This window comes from Erythrolamprus reginae, chromosome 4, assembly GCF_031021105.1.
Source record: "Erythrolamprus reginae isolate rEryReg1 chromosome 4, rEryReg1.hap1, whole genome shotgun sequence".
Lineage (NCBI taxonomy): Eukaryota > Metazoa > Chordata > Lepidosauria > Squamata > Dipsadidae > Erythrolamprus > Erythrolamprus reginae.
The window spans coordinates 87633742-87648598 of NC_091953.1; the positions used below are offsets into that span (position 1 = coordinate 87633742).

Here is a 14857-nt window from a genome sequence, read left to right on the forward strand (position 1 = left end):
ATGCACAGGGGTGTCACATGCACATTGTATACAGAAAAAATAGGTGTCTCTTTTGGCCACTGCTGATAATTACCATTTATCATTTCAATCATTTGAAATAATTGTGGAAGGCATTCTCTGCTTTTCTTTAACTTGTTTTAGTGGCAAAACAGGTAAAGAAGAAGAAAAAAATACATTTAATTTTTGAATGCCATTTTGTTTGAGTTAAATTTCATGTCCTTTTTCTTCCTTTTCTACCTTCTCCTTTGTTATATGAGTCATTCATTCTAGTTAGATATGCTCCTCCAGTCAACCACACCACACCTCTACTTTGTTAATTAGTTTGATGAAATAAAACAAATTATTATCTGGATTCAGGGCAAATCATTTGTAAGACAATTTCAGCAGCCTGTGAAAAATATTGTAAAAATATTTGTGTGAATGCAGCAAGGATCCAAATTGAATTTACTACCATGCTTCAAAGATGTATTAATCACTGCTTGGAATAGGAAAGCAATAGTAATGGCTTATACACACACACACACACACACACACACACACACACAAAGGAATGGCAGTCCAAAAAAAAAAATCAGTTTACAATATACATTAGCAGTCTTATTTTCTTTTTACTGCTATATCCACATGATTTTACTGTATCTACTCATTGTATATGTAAAGCATTCTCATGTGTTTACAATACACAATAATTGAGTTATTTAAATAGTTCCACAAGTCTCATTTTCAGGGGCTGGATGTATCAGTACAAACTTTCTTTTGTGAATTATAAGAATTAATAGCTAAGCTGACTTCATCTCTACTTCTCTTGGGAATTTAATGCTATCTTGTGGTTTCAAAAGACTGAAAAGCGCCAGTGTCTTTTATTTCCTGAATACTGTACTACTGTTTTCTCCATTTGAAAAATAAAGGCCTTGAAAATTTATTAAGCTTTTGTAAAACTCTCTCTTTGGGCTTCAGCCACTCTCAGGATCTTATAGATTAAGGAGTCAAAACATTTTGAAAAAGGTGAACATAGATGGTCACTTACAGTTATGATCCACCACCAGATGAATACATTTATTAGATGTTTATGTTTCACCGCTCAGATATAGGATTTTCTATTTTACATTTGCCTTTTTTTTAATAAGCAGGCGAAGAGAATTGTATCTCTGAATGAAAGCCACTTCCCATTTTTATTTTTTGGACTCTTCATGGGGACATGTAAATTTTCATTTATACCTTTTTTTATAAATTCTAATGTAAACAAACTAGTTATTACAGCTTCTCACTCCTTACATAATAACAATGTCATCAATAAATATTAAATGTTCAGACCGACCAGATCTGCGTTGGACGATTTAGCAACCTGTAGTTTCGTACGAGTCTTCACTTTGTTGGCGACTAGAGGTTGTCCGCATTTTTACAATGCCGAGCAAGCAAGCCTAATACGTCTTCTATTGATAGCCTGCTGCATCTTCCTCCTGCTTCAAATTTTCCCTTTCCACCCAATCGCGGCAGCTCATGCAGCTATTTCACTCTTGAGAAAAGGTGAGAATCTCTACAGAGCTGATAAAAAGAGCCAATTAACTTAATATTGTAATTAATGTAGGAAACCCGCTTGCAAAGGTGCAGCGAGAGGGTAATAGAAACAAACTTTTCCTTTCGTGCGGGATCTGTCTCTTTAAGAAAGACGCACTACCTGTGTGGAATCAGCCGCCCGCATTAAGGTAAACGGAGGGCACGAAAAGCCAGACGCGGCTTTCTTTGGAGGAAGAAAAGAGGCGAAGAGGCGGAAGGGAAGAGTAAGCGGAGGTATATTACGGAGGCTCTTTTCTTTGCCTTGCACCCCGCCAAGAGCTGAAATTGAAAAATGCGGATTCAAGCCTTTTTTCTTAGCCTTGGCTAGCGAACCATTTTCACTCCCTTTCAGCTCCGAATGAATTTCTCGGAATAAAATACGATGCTTAAAATAGATATTTTATAACCACTTTAGTCAGTCGATAAGTGGGTCGGGACTCGTTTGGAGATTTGACCTGTTGCTCGGGTCTCGCTTGGAGATTAACGTCGCCATTAATAATCAGGCTGTGTTTGCAGAGACGAGCGTTTTGGCTTCTGAATATTGCTTCAACCCAGCCTTTTATGATTCGTTCAGACGTTCAGGGCCCTCTGGTGTTAGTCATTTGGCCAGCAGTGCTAGCTGTCAGTAGTACGCAAGGAGGACTCTGCCCCTGTGAGTTCTGGCCTTTAAATTGCTAGGTTGTGCTAGTTCTATATATAGAGAGAAACCAATTCTTTATGTTTTTGCAGCAGGAAACAGTCGAGTTTTGTGTCACTTTAAAGGCCAGCACTGTTATCATAAAATAATTCCGCTGAATGCAATTCATTTGGTGGAGTGGACTTGTCAAAAGAGGATTAGTACTCTTATAAAAAGAACAAAGGTGAATTAATGGTTTATAAAAGGGAAAAGTTGCTGAGATACAGCTGAATCTTTTCCCATTTCTCCTCCCTCATAATGGCTTTAATAGGCTGGAAGCTTTGGTTAAAGTGTATGAAAAGCTGTAGCAACAACATAAATAGAATCTTAAAATTCGGAGACAATGACCTTTCAGGCATTGATTCTGCAGTATTCGAGCAGAGTAAAATTCACCTTTTGAATCCAGCTGGGAAACTGGGAAGCCCCATTGAAGATTACTGCCAAATAAGTTGTTCAGCCCGCAGTTTGCCAGTTTTATAGCAGGCCCGATCAATATGGTAGGGATGATTTAAATTCAGTTACTTGACCAAGCTTATTAGATTTATTAGTCTTGCACAAAAGCGCTGGGTGGTTTAGCTGAAAAAGTGATAAATTATAATGCCTTAAATCTCTGGACTGCTGGTTCAGTCTTTGTCCTTGTTAGTAATGCCTTAATAACCAATTGTGAGTGACACTAATGGCTGCTTCTGTTTCAAATTGAGGCATCTTGGCCTCAAATTCTTTACTACTCCATTTTTTCTGTTGAACAAATAAGGGAAAGCCAAAACAGACAGAGAAGAAAAATTGGTGCTTTATCTGATTATTCCAACTGAAAGCTTGAACAGTGGCAAACTGGAGACACCAGTAATCAAACAACATGAGTTACATGTGCCATTTATTTAAAATATGTATTGGATTATATTTTAGTCAAAAATAAGAAATCTGCACACTTGCAAACTGGCTCCTATTTAGAAGTGAAATGTGGTTATATTGCCACTTCCCTAAGCCAGATAAGTTGAATCAAAGCAGTGTCAATTTTTTGCAAATAGTTTAGTTTTATTCATAGCTACATAGCAAAACAGCAATACACAAATTTTAAATAAAACTTGGATAATTAGAAGACTAAGCCAATAGAAATCAAGAATGAATAAATAATAGGCACATTTTCCTAACATGTTGCATGTTGGTACAACAGCAAATATGTTTTGAAAAGTCTTGTGGTTTTTAAAAAAATTATAACAAGCAGGGTTTTTAAACTTCAAGAAGCAGGAATCTGATTGATAATGGATTATCTCATTTTAATGTTTTGCTTAATAAACAGATAAAGGAGTTGACTGGAAGAAAAGGCAGCCTAAAGTTATGAAAGCTTAATATAACATTAAACATAGGCACTGGATATCAAAAGTATAAATAGGCATTACCAACCTTTTTAAGATCTGTTGTACTAGCAATAATTCTGATTTTTAAAACATATGACCTGTAGTTCATAGAACTGAGTTGCAGTGTTAAGGACGTGAAAATAGCCTTACTAGATTAGATTCCTTAATGTTTCTTTTCATGCATCTTTGAGAGTAATGTCTGTTAAATTCTGTGAGGTTTACTTCAAAGATAAGGTTTCAAATATACTTTATGTGTTTCTTAATATTCATGATTCTTAGCCATGAGGAAGTTTATGAGCTAGTAATTGGATTTCCCCTCTTTGATTTAGTTTCTGAATAAAGAATTGCAATAACCCTTTGCTGTTCTCACCTTTCACTAAGGAAAGTTTTTTTTTTTTTTAAAGCATTTCTGTTCTGCCAAAATCAGTTAATAAAATTGTTCTGGAAGAAAAACTTAATAGTGAAATTAATAATATAAATGCCTGCAATGGTAGATGGTAGATCCTGCAATTTGTATGATATGCGTATGCATAACAAAATTCTCTCATGTTTTGAGAAATGATAAAATTCCTATAAAGCCTATTTTTATTTAAAATCCTAATATTGGCATGTATATCTATTGCATTAAGCTTATGATATTCTGGGCTTGATTTTTTATAAAATTTTAAAATATTGTTTCCAGGTATATGCAACTTGTGTTTAAGCCATGGGGTTGAATCTTAAACATAATAAGGTTATTTTTAAAACAGGTCATCCTTGAATGATACTAAGGAGGCTTGAAACTTGGATCTTGGAAACCTTAATATATATATGCTGCATTTCATATTTTCTACAGAATTCATTTTTGTTGTATCTAGTTTACTATAATTAATTACCCAATTAGTTTATTATGACATCTTGATAACCATTGTTTTAAGTGGTGAAATCCTTGGTGTTTTCCAGTAGTGGGTTGTAAAACCCGTTGGTCCCTGTTTGTGCCAGGCACAACACTTCTGTGCATGCACAGAAGCATCCAGGGAGGGTGGGTGGAGCTTTCCGCTACCACCGCTACCAATTCACAGAACCGGAAGCAATCCATTGCTGGTGTTCTCTGAGTTTGGTTGTTTGCTTGCAGATATTTTGTTAATCTGACCAGGTAAATTTAAATTGTTTCGTGTTATCAGAAAAAAATCAAGAATGTCATGTTTGTATTGTTCCTGAATTATTAATAATTATTAATAATCCTTTAAGTGCCTCATTCTTTTTTCCTGGCGGGCAGCAAGATTCATATTCTATAATCTGGACTCATTTAAAGGCATGTGGACTACCAAGATAATATATAGATCCCTAAGACAGAGGCTGCAGTTGAAGCAAGATGGACTGCACAATTCTCTATGTAGAACCAAAAGTTTTGACAAATCTGACCAGTGTTATGTTTTACAAGCTTTTAATCTTTTATCCACATGCAGTGTAAGTATTAATTCTTACCTTTATCTTCGTGCGAAAGAATGGAAAACTTTAATTATTTGTTTCTCAAATATTGTACCAATTCTAAATGTGTTAAATTTATTATGGTGTGAAGGGCTTTTGGAGAAACTTTTATCCTCTAAAATGTGGCCTAAGGAATGCATGCATTTAATTTTTGTATACATAGTATGCAAGGAGCCCTGTAAGAAGGGTAAAATTACATTTTTATTAATTTATATAAATTATCATTCATGCGAAACCTACTTCTCCAGAAAATGAATTATAAGAATATTCTTTGAAATCCCATCAAAAAGCACAAACTAGTCTGATAATTTTGAAATATTTCCACTTTAAGCTTTCTTTTTTTCCATTTCCAAGTACCTGTAAGCAGTGTTCCCTCTAATTAATTTCCGGTGTGGGCAGAAAAGTATAATGTCTGAATGGCACATTTTCATGCCTGGGCATAGATAGATTGGAAACAAAAGGGGGTCACGTGACCTCAGGACACACAGCAATGGTCATAAATATGAAATGGCAGCAAAGTTTTGATCACACGATCATCGGGCTGCTGCGAATGTCCTAAGTGTGAAAAAGGGGCATGTCACTTTTTTCAGGGCCGTTGCGGCTTTGAACGGTCAGTAAATTAACTGTTGTAAGTCGAGGACTACAATGGTTAGTTGAGTTTTTCTGTGGAGCTTCAAAATGGAGTCCTGATCTGCTTCTAAAAGAGTGCACTGGTGAGACAGATAATCCTCGACTTCTGTTCTGACCCCAATGGAGGCCAACGTTTCTATCTCCTGAGTAAGACGGTTATTAAGTGAGTTCTGCCTCACTTTACTACCTTTCTTGCCGCAGTCATTAAGTGAATCCCTGCAGCTGCTTGTCAGAAGATCCCAAAAGACATGGCCACCATCATAACTACGTTGCCTTCTGCCGCATGAATCCCAGCGACCAGTTAGGTCCCACAGAGTGGGCCTTCTCCAGGTCCCGTCAACTAAACAGTGTCGTTTGGCGGGACCCAGGGGAAGAGCCTTCTCTGTGGCGGCCCTGGCCCTCTGGAACCAACTCTCCCCAGAGATTAGAATAGCCCCCACCCTTCTTGCCTTTCGTAAGCTCCTTAAAACCCACCTCTGTCATCAGGCATGGGTTCTTTCCCCCTAAGCTTCTACAATTTTTGTATGGTATGTTTGTATGTATGATTGGTTTTTAAAATAAGGGTTTTTAGCTGTTTTAGTATTGGATTGTCGCATGTTGTTTTTGCCACTGTTGTTAGCCGCCCCGAGTCTACGGAGAGGGGCGGCATACAAATCCAATAAATAAATAAATTAAATAAAGTTTGATCCAATAACCCATTTATTTTTCTAACAAGGAAGAATAGAAAGAATAAAATGGAAAAGGGGATTAAAAGGGGATACAAAAAATAAAAAAGAAAAGGGTTCGGTTCAAAGTTCTGCTTATATTAACGAAATCGGAGTTTGAGAAAGGTTCAGAGTCTACGGAGAGGGGCGGCATACAAATCTAATAAATAATAAATAACAATAATTAAGCTTGGAGTATTGTTTTGTTTGCTCTTTTTTAAACTGTAATAATTTTTTCTATTTAGATATTGCTGATCTGTTTTAATAAAGTTAGAAGTATTGATTATAATAAGATATGTAGTAGGTGATACTGATTTGGATTAATGCATAAATGGAATTGAATTTAGAATTGTTGGGGAGATTAATTATATTATTGATTTTTAATTGATTGAAAATAGAGAATATTTACAATGTTTTCCCTTTTTTCTTTTCTGAAATTGAAATTTAAAATTAATAATTAAGTAAGAAATGTAGATAAGTATTAATTGGCTAAATGTTAGATGGTTAGATAATTTTTAAATTTGGGATTAGGTAGATGTACTATTTAGAGGGGGGAAGAGGTCTGAAATTCGTATATGTTTATGTTTTGTTTTTAATTTTCTTTTGTTAACATCTGATTGGCTATACAAGGTTTTCTTGGTTTACAGAAAAAATATATAAAGAAAGAAGGAAGCAGTTTGGCATAATGGTTAATTAGTTAGAAATAAAATTGGTGGTGTACTTTTTGAAGGAACATTAAGAAGGGAATTTAATTAAATACACAGCTCCCTCCCAAGAGCCTAGCTATGCAAGGAAGGGCACAGCCAGCGCCTCGCTTTGCTGCACCCGCCCCGCAAAGCCAGGGAGCCCGACGAACGGAAGCATGACAGGAGGAAAGAGACTTCCGTTTGTCTTTTTATGCAAGCTGCCTTAATGCAGCCGAGAGGGAGGTAATGCAGTCGAGAGGGAGGTCTTTTTATGCAAGTTGCCTTAATGCAGCCGAGAGGGAGGTCTGCCTCCGCGGTAATGCCCCTGGACATCGCATCAGCCCCCCCCAAAATTAATTTTGATGACAGGCTTTACTATCTTTATAAGATAGTGTAAGTTTTCCAAGACTTTGCAATTCTTGTTTCTAATGATAGCAGTGGGTAATCGCCTGATCATTCAGAAAAAAATATAATATAAACAAAATCTGTACTCTTATTTTTGGAAATTAGTGATTATTTTCTACTGATAAAAATATATGACTACTTTTTAATTTTATTTTTTGGTATTAACTTTCTTGTGACATGCATAGGTATCCTCTAATAATACATGGTCCATAATGGATATGAAAACTAATCTCAATGTAATGGAAGAAAATAAAGTAAATAAGAAATCATCCAAGTCATTAGATGGTGGAAGACATCTTGAGATGGAAGGTATTAAGCACCCTTTTTCCTACTATTTTTTTTTAAAGTAGCATCTTATAGACAATGTTTATCTCATTTGAATTTTCTTGTCAGGCACTCTTAAAATTGGGGTTTTAGGCAATCTCTTAGGAATGCTGAAATTGGTTATATGTTAATGCTCCATTGGACTGGAAAATCAACTTTTGAAAGAAAAATGTTTATAGGGTATGATTCATTAAATAATGAATTATTAAATGCGTAGAGTACTCCTAATAAACAACTGTAGTGGAAGGTAAAAATAAAGCTTAAATCCTTGTACCTAGACACATGCACACACACAGATACACACACCTGCAAATACATTTATTGATTCTAATCTTGGCGTCTAATGAAAGTTGATTGTACGCCTTATAGAAGAGATCTACCCAATTTTCATTTAACGTCTGGTTCTTTAAAATATAATATTTAGAACAACATCTTCTCTAGATGACATGAAATAAGCACAGAATAGCTTTATCATGTATTTAAAAAGGAAAGAAAATATAATGGCATCTATTATGGTGCCCAGCCTTTGAGAGAGGCTTATTATCGCACCAGAATAAAAGAAGGGGATGAGTGAGCAATACAGCAAGACCCAGTCTTTAGTAGTTCAGTAAGGTACTGGCAGAAGCAGCGAAAGCTTACAAGAATCAAGCAGACAAACACCGATCTCTCCAACCCTCTTTTAAAGGGGGAGGTAAAGTTTTCCTGTCAACCAAATATATTCAGCTAAAACTGCCTAAAAAAAAGGTAGGTCCTAAATTTCTGGGCCCTTTCCCAATTCCCAGCTTTTATCTAGATGCATTTGTTTCTCAGTATTAATATGGAATCTAGATATGATAATGTCATTCGTAGATCTTTTGAAAGTAGTGAATACATCCCCTCTCAAGTGTTCAGGATTTGAGAGTTTACCTGTGCACATTTTATTTACCTGACAATAGTATGTTATTTCCAAGCCTAAGATTATATTGGTATTTTTTTCATCACTGAGCCATACTATTGGTTTGGATGATCCACATCTAATTTAAGCTCTGAATTATTTGCATGGTTTTGTCTTAGAGGGAGCCATGATAAAAATGAAGGCAAAAGCATTGGTACCCTTCAATATTTTTTACTATGTAGTAGATAGAGTATAATTTTTAAATTTGTACTATATCAATTGGATAAAGAACATATTGTATTTGATGTATAAACATATTTTTAATAAATAAATGAAATGGGATGGATATACAGTGATCCCCCGGTTATTGCGTTCCCGACCATTGCGAACAGGGTAATTTGCGATTTTTCAACCCGGAAGTCAAAACACCATCTGCGCATGCGTGCCTTTTTTTTTCCTATGGGCACGCATGCGTAGATGGCGCCCGGCAGATCAGCTGCTGGGCGGCTTCCCTGGGTCTTCCCCCTCTTGCTGGCATCAGCGAGGAGTTTCCCCACCGCCCACGCAAACTCCTCGCTGCCGCTCGCCCGCCCTTCGCCCGCCCACGCCGTTCGCTCCCCCTCTTGCTGGCGGGAGGGCGAGAAGCCCTCCCCAGCACCCGCTCGCCTGCCCTTCGCCGCTCGCCCGCCCTTCGCCCTGGCCCGGAGCAGCCGACAGAGGTAGACGGATGATCCATCGCCGCTTCTTCCCAGCGGAGAAATTCCAGCCCCCACCTGGTCCCGCCCGATCCTCCTCCCTGAGGCAGCTCGCCCTCCCATGGCCGCTTCCTCCACCCTCCATCGCAAGCCCTCGCCACTGCAGCCAACGCGCGCTGCGATCTTCAAGCCCGGCTCCTCTCGGCCCAGCATCCCGGGCCAAGCGGCTGCCTTCCGTCACTGAGCCTGGCTCGCCCGGAAGACCGTAGCGCGCGTTGGCTGCAGCGGCGAGGGAAGCCAAGCCGGCAGCAATGTCGCCGCCGCTGCAGCCAACGCGCGCTACGATCTTCCGGGCGAGCCAGGCTCAGTGACGGAAGGCAGCCGCTTGGCCCGGGATGCTGGGCCGAGAGGAGCCGGGCTTGATCCGCTGAGCCTGGCTGGCCCGGAAGATGGCAGCGAGTGTTGCCTGCGCCAGGGCGAACTTCTGCGCTTGGCTTGAGGGCTCAGTTGGGAAGGCGCGCGGGTGTTTTAAAACGTCCCCGCCGACATGGGGGGCTCGCTAGCACCCCCCCGAACCCCCAACCCGGGTTTGGGGGGGTGCTAGCGAGCCCCCCATGTCGGCGGGGACGTTTTAAAACACCCGCACCGCTTTCCAATGAGTCCCGAAGACAAACGCGGAAGTTTGACGTTTGTCTTCAGGACTCATTGGAAAGCCGCGCGGGTGTTTTAAAACGTCGCCGCCGACACGGGGGGCTTGCTAGCACACCCCCGAACCCCCAACCCGGGTTAGGGGGGGTGCTAGCGAGCCCCCCATGTCGGCGGCGACGTTTTAAAACACCCGCGCCGCCCCCAATCTTCGGCTCCTCGCTAGCGCTGCGGAAGTAAAAACACCATCTGCACATGCGCAGATGGTGTTTTTACTTCCGCAGCGCTACTTCGCGAAAACCCGCTCGTTGCGGGGGTCCTGGAACGGAACCCTCGCAACGAGCGGGGGATCACTGTATTAATATGCCGCCAAGGTTGGCCGTGTTGTGGACTGGGTGCCAATGGCAGCTGATTTTAGTTTGTTGCAGCATGTGCAACAAGAAGAGAACTTCGATTAAGACAGTGATGGCAAACATTTTTCAGTTTGCGTGCCAAAAGGTGTGTGTGTGGATGTGCTAGCATGCATGCACGTGCCCACACCCCTTCCCTCCCCCCTCCTGCACACCCCCTCCTGCACTGCCCTCCATGCATGCTCACAGGGCTTTCTGAAAGTGAAAAAAATGTTGTTTTAGCACTGAGATTCATTTGAGTGGGTAGGATGCAAAAAAAAATGCACACACACACACACACAGAGTTCTACTCTGCAATAGGCGCAAGTAGCACAGAATCCAGACATCCTACCCCAATCCCTGAAATCTAATTTAAGGAGTTGGAAGGAAGGAAGGAAGGACTTTGTGCCTAGTGGGCTGGGGAGAAGCTGCATCTAGCTCAGTGCTTGGCTGCCAGCATTTTGGGAGACAAGCAGCAGCAGCGGCACCAACTTGCAACTCTTGGGAGGGGGGGGGACCGAGTCTTCTCTCTGAGGGGTGGGGCAATGATAATATCATTGTCCTCCTTTTTAAAATCTGCTTCCAGTTGTGGTCACAAGAATGAAGGGTTGCAGATTTGAACTCTCTCAAATTCCCCCAGGCGTTCTTTGCCCCTTGTTAGTCACTCTCCCAGTGTTCGTTCGATCCGGTGCTTCTGTTTGGTGTTCCTCTTGCCTGGCAGAAAAGTTTGGCAAAGTCTTCTAGCAGTTGCTGGCTGATTCTCTCTGCTGTAAACATTTAACCTGACTGCTTCTCTCCTCCTTCTCATGTTTGCTCTCTGTGTATATGAGGCCGAGAAGGAAAAGAGAAGCAGCCACATTGAATGCTGCAGCAGAGAGAAGCCAGTATTTTCTCTCCCCCACCCCACTTCACAGTGGAGCTGCTCAGAAGGCAGCTCCTGCAGCTGCCTGTCCCTTTATGCCCCCCCCACCGCCATATTAAAGAGTCAGATTGGCACGTCTTGCTCAGATTTTGCTAGATTCCCAGGGACAGTGCAAGCAAGCCACCGGTGAACTTCCCTCCAGGACAAAGCCACATGCTGCATCAAGAGACTGAAGTGGGAATTTCAAACTGTCCCCCTCAGCTCCAACCCATGTGCACCTTAGCATCCCCGTTGTTTCTCACCACCCCCTTTTCCTGTTTCTGTTGCTGGGTCGCTGCACGGGGAGGAAGAATGTAGCTTTGTTGCTGCCCATTGCAGCTAAGAATCTTAAAGCGTGTGGCTCGGGTGCTGGATTGGCTCAAAGTTTTGCTGAGGAGTGTGGCTGTGGTTCCTGGAAACCCCGACTACAAGTGGGAGGCTGCTCCCTCCACTTTCCCGCCACCAGAGTAAGCAGGCAAAGCCCTTTTTTTCTTTCCAGACCAGCTCCAAAAGCAAGAGTTACACTTCATCACGGTAGCGGGAAGCAGCCTGAGAGCTAGATCGGGTACAAAACATCTCTTTAGCCGAGAGAGAAGCAGGGAGAGCTGGCGGAGGATTTGTGCGGGTGGACTGATGCATGCAGGGAGGCAGGGAAGCACACTGGAGATCTAAGCCCTTCATCCCTTCCTCAGTCCACCTGCTGATATTACCCCTTCACCAGCTATTATCCCTTCACCCTCCCCCCCACTTGCCAGCCCATGCCCTTTTGCCTTCTCCCGTGGTTGTGGCAGCAGCTGGGCAAGCCGTTCCCAAAGCTTCACTTTCCCTGGCTTCCACCTCACCTGAAGTTCGGAAAAATGTACTTCCGGTTTACTATTGTGCTGTTTTTTTGCACTACAGTGCTTCAGAAAGCTTTACTGAAACCTCCAGAGGAAAACAAACAGCCCAACGGCAAACCAGAAGTGCATTTTTCCAATCTTCTAGTTTGTCCATTGGAGAATTTCTTTGCCTCTGGGGCTTCAGGAGAACTTCCCTGAAACGTCCGGAATGTGAAACGGCCTTTCCCAAGACTGAAAATCAGCTGGCCAGCATGCACATGCATGCTGGAGCTAACACAGGTCGAAGTCTTGCATGCCCTCCAATATGGCTTCATGTGCCACCTGTAGCATGCGTGCCATAGGTTCAGCACCACATTAAGAGATGGTGGAATGTCTGTGAATTTGAGCTTTTTCTCTATTGGGCCCAATGGATGCTGTATCATGTCTTTAATCTCATACTCAGTCACTCAGCCTATTTGGATAAAAGTCTGCACTATGTCTCTTTGTGGTATTGTTTATGGCATTAGCGAACATGGACAAGAGAAAGAAAAACAAATTGGGATTATTTGGGAAAGCATGAATACTATTTTTGACTACATCGGTAGGTCTTCTACTAAACATATCTGATAGCTAATAACTTTAATTGGCTGTCAAGAAAGAGGGCAGGTTTTAGCTAAGTTATTGTACGTGTATTTATTAATATGGACATGTGAAGCACATAGAGGATTTTTTGCTTCAGGAATTAAAAATAATTAGTCTACCTTGAAAACATGGGCCTGAAAAGAGATACTTATTGCACAATCTTAGTGGTCCCATGTCCTACTATAGAAAGAAAAAAATATTCAATACTTTGCCATCTTAAATAATACATGCATGGAAACATGACAGAACAGTGTGAAAAATATAGCCCAAAAATAATTTTATTGGGGATTAATTTAATTATGCACATTTCTAAATTCTGTTTTTCTGCTATAGTCAGCTTTGCTGACTATAAACTGGATATAAACTGGATCCAGACCTGCAAATCAAAACAAATCAAATCTTTATTCTGATATTTGAACCAGAAAGCACAGCAATAAAGCAGTTAGATCTGTAATTACTAGCATGTTTTAAAATACAATAACATTACATGAATTATAACTGGTGCAAATAGAAATGGCAAAGACTAAAATGTGTGCTAAACCTCAACAACTTCTTCTCCTTCTCCTCCTCTTCCTCCCTCCCCCTTCCCCCTCCCCCTCCCCCCCTCCTTCTTTTCAACAAACAACCCTGTGAGGTGAATTGGGCTGTCAGATGGCATTTCTTTTGGGTAAGAGCCTATAGATAGTCAATATAAAAAATAAACAAAATAGTAACATTAAATGCAGCTTAGTTTCATTTTCTTTGCACTGGGACAAATGAAAAAAAGATGTCTACACGTCTTATTTCTAATCTGAATTTAGACTGTCCACTTGAGTTGTGTAGTCAGTAGAAAAAAGTAACATGTCCCAAACCTATGAGGTTATGTTTGCTGATCATGGCTTCAAGGAATCAATAGTTTTCATTCAGCTCAGGCGATATTAGTCCATATAGTTAATGTTTTCCATAGTCCTTAATTCAGGCATTGATCTTTTACTTTTTCTTAATGTCAGTTTTGTTGCTGAACTTTGCTACTAGGAGGTTCATCACTTTAACCATTATGATCTTCATCCTATGTAATGTTTTCCGTGCAGCCTTACATTTAGTGTCCTTTTTTCTTAGGTACTACCCATCTTTATGTTTTATTGAGTTTCATGTAATCTGTCCCCTTTACATCATGATATAAAATATAATAATATATTAAACTTGAATGCTAAGTTCAGGTGAGATGCAAGTTGATTATTATCTTTGTTAATACAGTGGTACCTCAAGATACGAACCCCTCGTCTTACGAACAACTCGTGATACGAACCCGGGGTTCAGAAAAAATTTGCCTCTTCTTACGAACTTTTTTCGAGTTACGAACGCCAAACCCGAACTTCCGGGTTCAGCGTTTGGAGGCTCCTGGGAAGCCGCCCGGCTGTTTTAAAAGGTGACCGCTGGGCTGGGGGGCTTCCCAGCACCACCCCGAACCCGGAAGTTCAGCAAAAGTTTGGGGTCCGGGAGGTTGCTGGGAAGCCCCCGAGCCTGGCTGTGACCTTTTAAAACAGCCGGGCAGCTTTCCAGGAGCCTCCCGAAGCTGAACGCCAAACCCGAACTTCCGCGTTCGGCGTTCGGCGGCTCCTGGGAAGCCCCCCCCCCGGCTGTTTTAAAAGGTGACAGCCGGGCAGCGGGGCTTCCCAGCGTCCTCCCGAACGCCGTTCGGCAAAAGTTCGGGTTCGGGAGGTCGCTGGGAAGCCGCACTATGACAGGCAGGGGAAGTGGCATGGAACAATGGGAAGCTGAAGCCGGCGGCGGTTTGAGCCACCCTTTGCCCCACGCTGCTTTGCCCTGCCTGTTGTCTTGGGCGAAGTGCTGGGGGGAGGGAGTCAGGAAGGTCCTCCTGCTCCCACCCACCCAGCCAGGGCGGAGCACAGCTGCCGGCTTCCGCGCCGCTCGCCCGCCCAGGATGCTGACCTGCTGCCTCGCGGGGAAGCCGGGCAAGAGAGATCTTCTGCCAGCCATGGGCGAGCAGCGGGGAAGCCTCTTGCAGCAGCTGCTACAGTGGAGACATTTGGGTTTTTGGCTGGGGGAGGAAGCAGGAGGTCCGGCCACCCCACCCCTTCAC

The 14857-nt window shown here is 41.8% G+C and overlaps 1 protein-coding gene across 9 annotated transcripts in view; it reads left to right on the forward strand.

The window, feature by feature from the left end:
- The first annotated feature begins 1494 nt into the window (after positions 1-1494).
- Positions 1495-14857, forward strand: part of PNPLA4 (patatin like phospholipase domain containing 4) — a 39261-nt gene continuing 25898 nt past the window's right edge. For 2 of the 9 annotated variants that reach the window (XM_070750836.1, XM_070750840.1), the window contains exons 1-3: positions 1712-1791; positions 4850-5040; positions 7672-7795. In XM_070750836.1, the coding sequence (XP_070606937.1) occupies positions 4888-5040; positions 7672-7795 (277 nt within the window). In that variant the 5' untranslated portion in view covers positions 1712-1791; positions 4850-4887. Of the gene's footprint in view, positions 1528-1711; positions 1792-4849; positions 5041-7671; positions 7796-13382; positions 13442-14857 lie in introns of those variants that run through there. The other 7 variants (XM_070750838.1, XM_070750842.1, XM_070750839.1 and 4 more) reach the window with 6 other exon arrangements.